At 40.4% G+C, this 13882-nt stretch overlaps 1 protein-coding gene across 1 annotated transcript in view; it reads left to right on the top strand.

Annotated features, from left to right (window-relative positions):
* Nucleotides 1-6: 6 nt before the first annotated feature.
* Nucleotides 7-13882, top strand: part of CCDC62 (coiled-coil domain containing 62) — a 42351-nt gene continuing 28475 nt past the window's right edge. Inside the window, exons 1-6 of the mRNA XM_010841310.1 lie at nt 7-121; nt 2407-2599; nt 5200-5366; nt 8125-8226; nt 10623-10794; nt 12971-13072. Of these exons, the coding sequence (XP_010839612.1) occupies nt 86-121; nt 2407-2599; nt 5200-5366; nt 8125-8226; nt 10623-10794; nt 12971-13072 (772 nt within the window). The 5' untranslated portion in view covers nt 7-85. The remainder of the gene's footprint in view (nt 122-2406; nt 2600-5199; nt 5367-8124; nt 8227-10622; nt 10795-12970; nt 13073-13882) is intronic.

The following is a 13882-nucleotide window of genomic DNA, read 5'->3' as shown; positions in this document are numbered from 1 at the left end:
CCCGCCGCTCCGGGCAGGCGCGCCGATGGCGTTTCTAAGGTGACGCTGCGCACACCGACTGTCTCTGGGGGTGGAGGAAACACCTATGAACCCTTCGGCCTCCTTCCTGGCCGGGCGCCAGGTGAGCGGCCGCCCCTTGGCGCCTCCGGTTTCCGCCGGCTCGTCCCAGGGCTAGCGGAGAGCAGTCCTCTGGGACAACGTGCATGGGGGTTACTCAGGAATCGTTCCTGCTTAAAATGTGAAACAATACCCAGGACGCAGGGGAGCGTCACGTCCGTTTCCTTACCTTAATGAAAACGTGTTCAGCCCAGGCGCGGTGCTCACTTTTTAACGATATATCAATGAGCATCTGCAGATTGTTTCTCTATACACCTGCTCGCTTACCTGCCCTTGCTTCCCAGCCACCTGCAAGTGAAGCAGCGCTGTAATCACCAGTTTTCCCAAAACGTCTTGAAAGTAAACTTGCCCAAGATGTGCATGTATCTGGTCCGTATAGGTTGAATGAACGTGTTCTGCACACTTGGTCCATTGTTGTTTCCCGTGTTAGAATCCGTGCTCCTGGCTGGCGAGCTCAATGCCCCAAGCGACTGGTCTGCCCAGAGAATATTGGTTGAGTGAATGAGTGAGTGAAATGGCTTACCAAAGACTGGAATTCAAGTCTTATGGCTTGGAATTCCTTGACTCCAAGTTCCATTTTCTGTGTTTAGTAAGTAAGTAATTAATTCGTCATTATTATTTCTCTACAACTCTTATAATTCAGAAAGCAATAATGATGTACATGGGTCTCTGGTAAACAGTAACCCTTTTTTTAAAATTGGAGTATAATTGGTTTACAATATTGCGTTAGTTTCAGTGTGCAGCATAGTGATTCAGTTTTTTGTTTTTTAGTTCTTCAGTTCATAGATGGGGACAGTGCCATACTTCAGAATGTGACTTACAGCCTAGCTGATAATTTGTTAATAATAGCTAATGTTTGTTGATCGGTTATGATGGAACAAAATTTTATTAAGGCAGGACATGAAAATTTTAACATAAAATTTTCTCTGCACTTTGAGCCACACCCTCCTCATGTGTATTGTGCATCCCCCTTATACATTAACTAGATCCCTTTAGAAGACATAGGAATGCCTGCTTACAAAAAAAAAAAAGGTGTTTTTTTTTTTTCCTTTAGAACTAGCAAGCAACTCCTTAGTAGATAGCATTCCTTTTTCAATCATGTAAGGGGTCACAATGACCCACCACTTGCCTTGTCTGTGCAAATCTGAACTGTGTAAAGGTGAATGTATTATTTTGATGTATTTTCAATGCTTTGTTTTGAAAACATATGTAACTGTGTTTTGACATCTTACAGGCAGAATGGTTCTCAGAGCTTTTTGAAAGACTGTCTCCCAGGTTACAATCCTCAGGTTGGCTGGAAAAAATTTTCCATTTCTCTTTTAGATTTAATTGTTGATTGATTTTTAAAGACACAATAGTGTGTCATTTTAATGACACAATGGGAAGTGCTTTACAGACCTTATCTTGCTTAATCCACATGACTAAGAAATCGAAATAGTGTTACTACCATTTCACAGCAAAGAAACTAAGGGTTAAGAAAGTTAAGTAACTTGCCCAAGGTCTTGGAGCCACCAAGTGGCTCATTCTGGATTCCCACTTAGCTGAGACCAACTTGACTGCACTAGACTTTGAAATGATGTATGCCTAAAAGAAATTATTGTAGATAATTTTGTTAGGCATGAAAATGGCATCTTGGCTATATAAAAATGTTCATTTTTAGAGAGGCATACCAAAGTATCTAAAAGTAAAATACATTTTTTTATCAACCACAAAAAGAAAAAGGAAGATTGAAACATTGCAAAATTTTTGATAGTAGTAAGACCTAGCTACTGAGCAAATGTGAGTTCATTATACTGTTCTTTTATCTTCTGTGTATGTTTGAAATTTTTCCTTTACAAAATTTGTTTTTAAGTAGGTATGTTGAATTTGGACCAGTTATATTTAAACAATATTTACTTCCTGTTTCCCTTTACTTAATTGTTCTAGAATTGCTAGATGGGGGTATAAGATGGGGGATAATATTGTTGATTGATACAAGGAGGGTTGACAGCAAAGAAAAAAAATGCAGAAATGGGTTTATCTGTGATTAACCAATGGAGGTTTTACAGCTGGTCCTGCTCTTTAAGAGTAGTGTGTTTGGTATGACAGAAAATGATAGAGACAGAGTGTATAGTAGATGTTAGCATATGTTAAATATACATAGTTTTGCCACCATGTTGTAATCAAGAAATAAAATTTATTGATTCAAGTTGCTACCTTGAATTGGCAGCAAAAGAAGACACTGAGTTGGCCCTAAAATTCCTTTGGCCAACCCAATATAATTGTTTGGAAATTACTTTCTATATTTAGAACATCGGGTCAGAGGTTGAGATTTCCACTATTGAGAAACAACGGAAAGAGCTGCAGCTGCTCATTGGAGAGTTAAAAGATCGAGATAGAGAGCTCAATGATATGGTTGCAGTACATCAGAGACAACTTCTTTCATGGGAAGAGGATCGGCAGAAAGTGTTGACTTTGGAAGAACGTTGCAGCAAATTAGAAGGTCAGACATACATTCAGCATCATCCATCTAGCACGGGTACATGCCAACATACTGAAAGTGCTCATGAGAAAAATAGAGAAGGAACATCTCAACACAGTCCCTGCTGTCCTAGAGTTTAATTGAAGATAGGATTTCATGAACATTCACAGCAGGACAGACAAACACAATGTGAATTAAAGTAGGGCAAGCAAAGTATTAATACTTAACTGTAGAAAGAGTGCTGAGACAGCTCCAGTAGACAGGGAGGGTCAAGAGCGAACCTGAAGGAAATCAGTTTTGAGCTAGAATATGAATAAAGATGCCACTGAACTGACCATTCCTTTTGAACTGACTCAAAGATTTTAAACTTTTGATATTGAACTTGATCTCAAGTACTTAAAACAGTCATCTTTTAAAATTACAGTAACCTCAAAAGTGACTTACAAAAATTTCCCTTTGTACCATATTTTAACTGTCATCCTTTTGGTGCTATCCTAAAATCTGACTGTTCTATTGACAGTCAGACTATGTTAATATTACTGGAATGTATTAGAGGAGGAGATACTAGATCTGTTTATAGAAAAGTAGGGACTTGCCTGGTGATCCATTGGTTAAGAATCCAATGCAGGGGATGTGGATTCGATCTCTGGTTGGGGATCTGAGACCCTGCATGCCATGGGGCAACTAAGCCCTCATGCCATGACTACCGAGCTCACATGCCTCCACCAGAGAACCTGGGTTCTGCAACTAAGACCCGACACAGTCAAAAAAAATAAGAGAGATAATCATATATCCCCTTCTTTTTTTTTTGCTTTTATTACACAAAGGATTCTGTAAATGTGACAGTCTAAACATGATTAATTTTTCAATTTCCTGATGACCATCTGATTTTACTCTAACTGTATGCACCCACACATATATACATATAATGCAGTATTTGTTTATTTTTTAAACTTAATTTTGTTTTAATTTTTGACCATGCCATGCGGCATTTGGGATCTAAGTTCCCTGACCAGGGATCAAACCTGTGCCCTCTGCATTGGAAGCACAGAGTCTTAACCAATGGACCACCAGGGAAGTCCCAATAAGGTATTTTTAAATTAAGGTGTACACATTGATTTTTGGAAATAATGCTGTTGCACACTTAATAGAATACAATATACTACCATATAAATATAACTTCTATATGCACTGGAAAACCAAAGTATTTGTGTGATTCACTTTATTATGATATTCCCTTTATTGCAGTGGTTTGGAACTGAACCTACAGTATCTCAGAGGTCTGCCTGTATAACCATTAGTATCTGGTTTTAAAATGATCAAGACATTTGAATAGGCATTTCATGGAAAACTGTCCAATAAATTTACAAAAAAGTTCTCACTCGTAAATTAGGGAAATGAAAACGAAAATTAAGACCGTAATGAGACTTCTTACACTTAACAGACTGGCAAAAAATACCAGGTACTGGTAAAATTGTGGAGCAAGGGAAGATTCATTGACTGCTGGTGGGAGAGTCAATTAGTACAACTACTTTGGAAAAATCATGTGACAATTCTGGTAAAGTTGAAGATATACCAAGCTTTGGCTCTGCATTTCCACTTCTGGAAGAATACTCCCACTTCAGTATGCAAGTGAATTACCTAAAAGTGAAGTGAAAGTGTTAGTCACTCAGTCGTGTCCGACTCTTGGCAACCCCATGGACTGTAGCCCACTCGGCTCTTATGTCCATGGAATTGTCCAGATAAGGATACTGGAGTGGGTGGCCATTCCATTCTCCAGGGAATCTTCCTGACCCAGGGATCCAACCCAGGTCTCCTGCATTGCAGGCAGATTCTTACTATCTAAGCCACTAGGGAAGTCCTCAGGATCTTACTAATAAGTAGATTGTGATACAGTAGGTCTGTGGCCTAAGAATCTGCATATTTAACAAGTTCACAGTTGATATTGGTGCTGCTGGTCTGAGGGACCACATTTTATTTAGGAGCTCTTGCAAAAGCATGAAGATGCTTATGCAAGAATATTCAGAGCAACATCGTTCATAATAGCTGTGAAGTGGAAACAGTCCAAATGATCATCAATAGTAGAATGTATAAGTAAATGTTGGCATGATCATATAATGTTATTATGTAGGAATGACAGTGCACAAGGAGGAGTTACACAGCCACATGGACACATCTCAGGATCATCATCTTTATTTTTTGGCCCTGCAGTGCAGCTTGTGGGATCTTAGTAACCGGACCAGGGATCAAACCTGTGCCCTTGGCAGTGAAAGGGCACAGTCCTAACCACTGGACCAATAGAGAATTCACAGAATCATAATCTTAAGTGAAAAACAGCAAACAGAATTCCCACAATTAAACTCTTTAGGGATGTGATCAAAGATAGTGAAACTGTAATAAAAAACAAGGAAATGAGTAAGCTCAGGATGGTGGTTGGAAGGTGGGGAATTGGAGAGACTGTTCAGGAATTGACATACAGGGCTCTGGGTTGCTGCTGGTGTCTTGACTAGAGTACAGTATTGTGCATTTTGTAATAAAAACTTTTCAAAGAAGAATTAACCTTTGAAAGATTCCTTAGCACCCTTACTTTTAAACCATTGCCTGAAAATAATCTCCCTCAGGTGAACTACATAAAAGGACTGAAATAATCAAGTCACTCACAAAGAAGGTAAAAAGCCTTGAATCGAACCAAATTGAATGCCAGAGTACTCTTCAGAAGACTCAACTACAGCTTCAGGAGATGGCCCAGAAGGCAACCCATTCCTCTCTCCTCTCTGAAGACCTTGAGGCTGGTTTTATTTTTTTTAATTAATTAATTTTTTATTAGAGTGTAATTGCTTTACAATGTTGTGTTTCTGCTGTACGACAAAGTCAACCGGTGAGATTGGTTTTCAGGAAAGCTTCGCTAGCCCAAATTCTGTTTGTGTTTCAGTTATTAAAGTAGTTCATAGACTTAAATATTTCCATTAAATGTGTGTGTGTATAAAAGTGTACCCATCCATTCAGCGTCACAGTTTTATACGGATGGTGAGCTTTGGTTAGCCAGGAAATGGCAACCCACTCCAGTGTTCTTGCCTGGAGAATCCCAGGGACCAGGGAGCCTGGTGGGCTGCTGTCTATGGGGTCGCACAGAGTCGGACACGACTGAAGTGACCTAGCAGCAGCAGCAGCAGTGTTGTTTTGTCTTGAAGATGAAACTTCATTACAGCTCTTTTTTAATCTTTAGGCCATTTGTTTGGTAGCATCCTTCATTTTATCAACAGTGGGTTAATTTTAAAAGTCTTTCTCAAAGTCTGAGATCAGTATCATCACGCAGCTTCAAATTATGTTTCCTGAATAACTGTGTCTAATCTGATGAAACGAATACCTACCTCATGTTAGTGGCATATTGGGAACAAAATGTCAGAGTGATCTTTCAGTCTTCAGTCCTGGCTGATGAGTCATCAAATATCTTTTGAGCTCATGCTTTTTTGAGAGGCACAGTGAGACAGTCTTTTTAAAAATATTTATTTATCTTTTTTTTTTTTACTGTACTGGGTCTTTGTTGCTGCAAGGGCTTTTCTCTAGTTTCAGAGAGTAGAGGCTACTCTCTCGTTGTGGTATGCGGGCTTCTCATTGTGGTAGCTTCTCTTGTTTCAGCGCAAGGGCTCTAGGGTGGACCGGCTTCAGTAGGTGCAGCTCACGGGCTCAGTAGTTGTGGTGCATGTGGGATCTTCCAGGACCAGGGATCGAATCCATTGGCCGATGGATTTTTACCACTGAGCCTCTAGGGAAGCCTGAGAAAGCCTTTTTTGCTGTTGTTGTTAACTGCCTTCATTTTCTTGTTTCATAGTGATAGCAGTATAGATCTTGGTAATATAGTGAATCTTAGTAACTCATAATAATTGTATAGATTTTATGTCTTAATTTTTTTTTTCCGGATTACTCTTCTAGACAGTTTCTAGCTGTAAAATAAGTGAAAACTATCAATGGAATCTCTTGATGTGAAAGTGAACTTTGTCGCTCAGTCCTGTCTGACTCTTTGCGACCCCCATGAACTATATAGTCCATGGAATTCTCCAGGCCAGGATACTGGAGTGGGTAGCCTTTCCCTTCTCCAGGGGATCTTCCCAACCCAGGGATTGAACCCAGGTCTCCCACATTGCAGGCGGATTCTTTACCAACTGAGCCACAAGGAAAGCCCAGAATCTCTTGATATGTTAAATTAAAAAATGGAAGTATGTTAGTCAGCTTGGGCTGCCATAACAAAATAGCATAGACTGAGGGAAGGCTTAAAAAACAGAGATTTTCTTCCTCACAGTTCTGCAGGTTAGAAGTTGAAGATCATGGTGCCGGCATGGTTGGTTTCTGGTGAGGGCTCTCTTCTTGACTTGTAAATGGAATGGTCACCTTCTTACCACGTCCTCATGTGACAGGGAGAGAGACAGCACCTGAGCAAGCTCTCTGGTATCTTTTCTTCTGAGGGCTCTGATCCCATCCTGAGGGCCCCACCCTCATGACCTCATCTAAACCTAATTCCCTTTCAAAGGCTCCACCCCCAAACACCATCACATTGGAAGTTAGGGCTTCAGCATATGCATTTGAGGGGGGATGCAGTTCAGTCTGTAGCAGGGAGATTTTTTTCTTTTTTTAAATTAATAAACTTTGTTTTTTTAGAGAAGTTTAGGTTCATAGCAAAATTGGGTGGAATGTATAGAGATTTCTCATAGATACCCCCTACCCCGCCCCCTCCCCCAGCCAGCCTCCTCCACTATGGACATTGTGCATCCCAGGGGAACTGATACATTTGTTGTAACCAGTGACATGTCATTGCCACATCATTGGGTGAGACATCAAAGTCTATAGTTTACATCAGGGTTCACTCTTGGTGTTGTACATTCTGTGGGTTTTGACAAATAATGACCTGTAACCACCATTGTAATATCATACGAAATATTTTCCTAACCCTAAAAACCCTCTTTGCTCTGTTCTTCTTTATTGCAGTCCCTTGCAACCCCTGATCTCATAGTTTTGCCTTTTCCAGAATGTCATGTAGTTGAAACCATAGAGTATATAGCCTTTTCAGATTGATTTCTTTCTCTTAGTAATATGCATTTAAGTTTCCTCCGTCAAATCTAGATCTATGGTTTAAAAAAATCCCTGATAAGTGAGAATACCTCAATGTGAAGTTATTTCAACATAAAGTAAAAAAAGATGCACAGAAGTTCTTAATGCTACTTTATTTTAGCCAAGGAAATCTCTCACTAATCCAGTTTCTGTTCATTCTTCCCGTTCATGTTCCTCTTTCTCGCCAACCAGAAAGTATACATAAAAGACCATTAGGAAGAAGGCACGTTTATAAACATAACTGATAGAATTCAGAAGGGAATCATAAGAACTGAGGGGAAATAGATGTTTGTGTTGCTTTTTGATGACTGCTTAAATAGCTCCCTTTGTTACTGAAAAGGTTAAAGAAAAAACAAAAAGAATGAGCACAGATTATGGCTGGTGAGAGTAGTGAAAGCTTTTAAATGACTGGGTTAGTGTTTTGCGTTTTTTCCTTGTAGGCTAGAAATGAAAATCTCAGCAACACGCTAGTGGAACTTTCTGCTCAAGTGGGACAACTGCAAGCTCGTGAACAGGCTCTCACCACCATGATAAAGCTGAAGGTAACGCAGAATAATGATGCCTCCATGTGGCAGGCACCTTGTGGTCGACAAAGTATAGTCATGTACCTTATAGTCATGTACCTTATCTCACTTAAGTCCCACAGCAACCCACAGATAGGTTGAGCTATCAATATTACTCTCTTTTTTTAAAATTCTGGTTTTAGAAATGAGGGAAACAAGTTTAAAATGACGCGCCCAAGGCATTGAGAGGAGGCAGAACTCCACTGTGGGTTTCTGTCTTCAAGGCCTGTTCCACGGTCTAGCATGCCTGAATTAGCTGATTTTCTTCTGAGGTATTCTACTACTAGGTCTCATAAAGTTATTAGCAGTCAGATTACTTGTTAATGTTTTTTAATTGAAAAAAAAACTTAGCAATCAGCAGTTGATATAGTCACTAACATGCCATAAACAGTGGTTGATGAACAGTTATCTTTTTTTTTTTTTTTTTTTTTGTGGCCACATCATGCAGCATGTGGGGAATTAGTTCCCTGACCAGGGATCGAACCCATGCTCCCTGCACTGGGAGTGTGGAGTCTTAACCACTGGACCACCAGGGAAGTCCTGATAAACAGTCTCTTCTATTTGATGACACATGTGTTTGACCACAGGTGACTAGAGAAGTGATGCTGGTATAATGTGATTTTTCCACCACATGATCAGGGACAAGGTTTCAGAAAATTAAAGAGAAAATACTAAAATCTATAGAGTTGTCTTTAATCAAGTAGTGACCAGTTTCCTGGCTTCAGCAACCCCTACAGTTTCCATCGAAGCAAAGTCCTGGTAAAGCTGCCAGTACTGAGATGCTGAAAATGATTGCCTGACTGGTGTGTGTGCAATGGCATTTGCTTAACTGTGTCCATGTACTTAATAGGACTACTGTGAAGTTATCAGATTACTTTGTTATCTGATCACAAAGTTCCATCTGCTGCATCCCAACCCCTGTCGGTTTTTGAATGATCTGCCCCAACCCTATTTTTTCCATAAATCCTCCTAACGTGAGATATGCAAACTGTGAAGTGTTTCAGGAACGCATATATGATGCTACCACAGAAACCTTTGTCCTTAAGCAAAGGTGAAACCTGCTGATAATTGATATTCCATATGAGTGGTGGGGAGAGTACTTTTACTTATTATTTTCATACCTTCAGGTGTTATTTGAACTGCTTTTCAACAAGCAGATAGATACCTTTTATGTAATTAAAACAACCACTTCAACAATAAGAGGTTCTGGCTTGGGTAGGTTTGGGATGAGGTCTTGGAGTCTGTCGTCTTAAGAAGCTGAAAAGAAGGAAAGGAAGAGAGGGCCTCTGGGATTTATCTGTAATCCAGAAAATACAGCCCACTCCAGGGCCTCCAGTCCTCCTATTGCTATTATAGTTTCATAGGTAATCAAATGTTTGGTTCTAGACTTTCTGAGACTGCAAACTGGTGGTTCATGCATGGTTTTGGGGGCCAGCCAGCCAAGTTCAGATCAAAACTGTCACTAACTTGTGCTATGCTTAGTCACTCAGTCATGTCCGACTCTTTGTGACCCCATGGACTGCATCCCGCCAGGCTCCTCTGTCCATGGGATTCCCCAGGCAAAATACTGGAGTGCGTTGCCATGCCCTCCTCCAGGGGATCTTCCCAACCCAGGGATCAAACCCAGGTCTCCTGCATTGTAGGTGGATTCTTTACCTCCTGAGCCACCAAGGAAACCCAGCTTGTGTAATTGTGGCCAATTTCCTGTCTACTCCTCTGTCATGTGGGTAATAACAATATTTCTTACCTCAGATAGTTACTATGAGGCTTAAATGAGTTAACACATGGAAAGCGCTGGATTGCAACTGGGTACCCAGTTACACAATGTGGTCTTTTTTTTTTTTTTTAGTTTTTATTAGTGTACAGTTAGGGCTTCCCTGGTGGCTCAGAGGTAAAGCCTCTGCCTGCAATGTGGGAGACCCAGGTTTGATCCCTGGGTCAGGAAGATCCCCTGGAGAAGGAAATGGCAACCCACTCCAGTACTCTTGCCTGGAAAATTCCGTGGGCCACAGTCCCTGGGGTCGCAAAGAGTTGGACACGACTAAGCGACTTCACTTTTACTTTTCACAGTTCATTTACCATGTTCTGTGTTTTAAGTGTACATCAAAGTAAATCAGTTATATATACACATATAGCCACTTCTTTTTAGATTCTTTTCCCAGATAGGCCATTACAGAGTAGTGAGTAGAGTTCCCTGTGCTATACAGCAGGTTCTTACTAGTTACTTATTCTCTATATATGTCGGACTATATAGTAGTATGTACCCGTCAATCCCAGTCTCCCAATTTATCCCTGCTCCACAATGAGATTTCAGTAAGTGTCATCTTGTTTAATTGGCATTTTAAAATGTAACAGTTTTCAAATTTGGGTTTTAGGACAAAGATATTATTGAGGCAGTCAATCACATTGCTGACTGTTCGGGTAAATTTAAATTGTTAGAGCATGCCTTACGTGATGCTAAGATGGTGGAGACCTGTATTGTGAAAGAAAAGCAAGATTATAAGCAGAAATTGAAGGCACTTAAGATTGAAGTCAATAAATTAAAAGGTAAGGAAGAGGCCTAAATGGAGGTGTTTTATCTTGGGAATATATTTCTTCATTTGAGTTCACTTAATCTGATAACTGGGAAGAGGTCTGTTGTTAGCATTAGGTCCCATCATGAAATGTTCATTTGTATAGAATTATGCAGCAGTTTTTGTGTTACAAGATGAATAGCAAGAGTGGGGAAAACTGCCTAATGCATTATATTTAAAAAATAATCCTGCCTTTGCTGTACCAGTTAACTGTTGCTACTATATGCCTTGTGGCAATCAACGATGGTATCTCAGTGGTGTCCTTTGATAAACTCATTTATCTGGAAGCCACTAGGGAATTGGCTGATCTCTGTTGGGCCCACTGGAGCATCTTTTCCCCGGCTGGGTAGTATGGGCATTTCTTCCCATGGTGAAGGCAGAAACTTAAGAGAGGAAGCAGAAAGATAAGAGGGCCTGGCATACCATCACTTGCCCTTCATTCTGTGGCCAAAGTGAATCACATGGGTGAACCCAGAGTCAGGCAATGGAAAAATATCCTCTGTCCTTTTATGGGAGAAACTAAAAAAAAAAAAAGTTGAGGAATGAATGCAGGGAGGGATAAGGAGTTGCCACCTACAACACAGACTACCAGAGTGGCTGTTCAGTGGATGTTCTTTTTTGGGGAGAATTCCTTTTGTGTCCTCCTTTTTCCTTTTTCATTCTCACAGTAACTCCATGGTTTATTCTACTCCTTGAAGTTTTCTAATGAAACAAAGGTTGGGTATGGCAGATAGGTTAGTGCTACATACTTGGAGGTAGATCTAGGTGATAGAGTAAAAATTTGCATTTGTCTACAAAGCCCTGGTGGCTCAGATGGTAAAGCGTCTGTCTACAATGCAGGAGACCGGGGTTTGAGCCCTGGGTTGGGAAGATCCCCTGGAGAAGGAAATGACAATCCACTCCAGTACTGTTGCCTGGAAAATCCCACGGACAGAGGAGCCTGGTAGGCTACAGTCCATGGCGTCACAGAGTCGGACACGACTGAATCTGTATCTATCTATCTACAGAGGGTAAAGGGGGAGGCCCACTTGTCTCTGGCTTTTCCCAGCTGTATCCCAGAAGAAGCTGTTGGATTCAGGAGCTATCTGGGTCTTAATTCCACACCCAGATGATTGCATTTGTAAGTGGTCATCAGTTGGACCTGAGGACTGACTCTCACAGTGGAACAGGCAGCCTTAGAATGACAAAGTGGTGCAATGGTGTGGTTACTCTGCCTCTGTCCCAGGTGGGGCCCCTTGTGAGGCAGGGAGTTACTGTTGAAATTGGGAAAGGTTATTGTGACAGGTTTAGTTTAAAAGACTCCACCTGCTAAAATCTTGTTCTAATGATGCCCTGACTCCTGGCAAATGATAATTTTGTGTCCATTTGTAGTTTCATCTAAAACCATAATCGTACTATAAGCCCCTTCACAGCAGGGATGGACTCTGATAGCACAGCCCTTGGAGTATATTGCAGGCATTCAGTACATTTATTGAATGTTATGTATACCTAGGTAAGATTAAAAGTAAAAAGAAGTCTGTTTTATCAATTTTTATGCCTTATTTTAGAAATTTAACATTTGTTTAAAAAATATAAAATAAAAACAGGGTCATGGATAGTGGGCCAGAGAGTAAGGGACAGAGACTCATTTAGTTTGAGCGCACTGGAAAGACATCTTCGAAGAGAACATTTGAGCTGAAACTTGGAAGAACTAGTCATGTAAAAATCTGGGCCAAGATCTTCCAGGCAGAAGAAACAGCAAATGCAAAAGCCCTGGGGTGGGTTCGGGGGTCGGGGCAAGTGAAAGGAACAGATTGAAAGGACAGGGCCAGGCTGTACAGGGCTTAAGGGTCTGAGTTTATATTTCATCCTAAATGTAGTATGAGGGCTTTTAGCAGAGAAGTGGTGCCAGCAGATGGCCCTGATGGCTCTGTGGACATCAGGCTGCAATGGAAGAGGCAAGGTTCATGCATGGAGACAGTGGGAGCCTTGGCCAGGATCACTGCCAAGCATGCAGTGAAATGTCAGATACAGGACATTTTAGCTGTAGATCCAACAGGACTTCATATGGATTGGAAGTGGGTGCTAAGGACATGAGAGGTATTTGCAGTGTATATTCCTCTAGAAACTAGTATTTATTTGAGGACTTTCTCCCCCTTCTATTTGTGAAGAGGATCTAAATGAAAAGACAACAGAAAATAATGAACAACGAGAAGAGATCATTCGCCTCAAGCAAGAGAAGAGTTACCTGCATGACGAATTGGTCTTTACTGGTAAAAATAGATTGTTTAAGTGATTGAATAGTTATATATTTTGTAACCTGTACTTTCTTTGGTACTACCATGGTGGGCTAAATGAACTGTGCCTGCCTCAAAATACTATATGTATTTATGTAATTAACTTTAACACTCTTTGAGAAATGAAGAGAGACCATACGGGACATTTTAAAGCTGTCATCATGCTTCCCAGTTAACTCAGTGTTCCCTTCTGTAAAATGAGGAACTGCTGTCCCTTCCAGCTTGAGTATGTGACTATACTTCTTACTAAAAATGTAACACTTGGCTTAAAAATTCATTAAGAAAGAATCTTATGAGCCAAAGAAGGGAGGATGTTCATACTTTTGCAAACACTAGGTAAAAATTAGAAATTCAACATTTTTTCAGTTTTCCAAATAAATCACCTGTAATTATTGCAGTCGGAAAACTTCATGTGTTTTGTTACATCAGTATGACCCCAAAATAATAATATTGGAGATGAATTGTTCATGATTTGAAAGCAAGTTTGTCAATAATGTGCAGTGCAAAAATTGCACACACATCTCTCCACCGGCTGCCATATTCTCCTGCACTTTTAACCCCAACTCACCCCAGTATGTTAGAGTGTAGCCCCTCCTTTCTCTACTCCCAACTGAGAATCACTGAGATATAGATCTGATCCATATATGGCCCTGCCAGCCAGGATTTTTTTGGACTTTAATTCTCGTAGTTTGTATTAAGAAAATCATAGATTTGGAGATAAAATTCAAAATAGAAATTAAATGAACATTTTTGGGTCTACTCATACATACCCTCAATGTTCTTCCT

Source organism: Bison bison, unplaced genomic scaffold, assembly GCF_000754665.1.
Source record: "Bison bison bison isolate TAMUID 2011002044 unplaced genomic scaffold, Bison_UMD1.0 scf7180017864160, whole genome shotgun sequence".
Lineage (NCBI taxonomy): Eukaryota > Metazoa > Chordata > Mammalia > Artiodactyla > Bovidae > Bison > Bison bison.
Note: the sequence above shows the minus strand (reverse complement) of the source record. Positions and strands in the feature narration are given on the sequence as shown.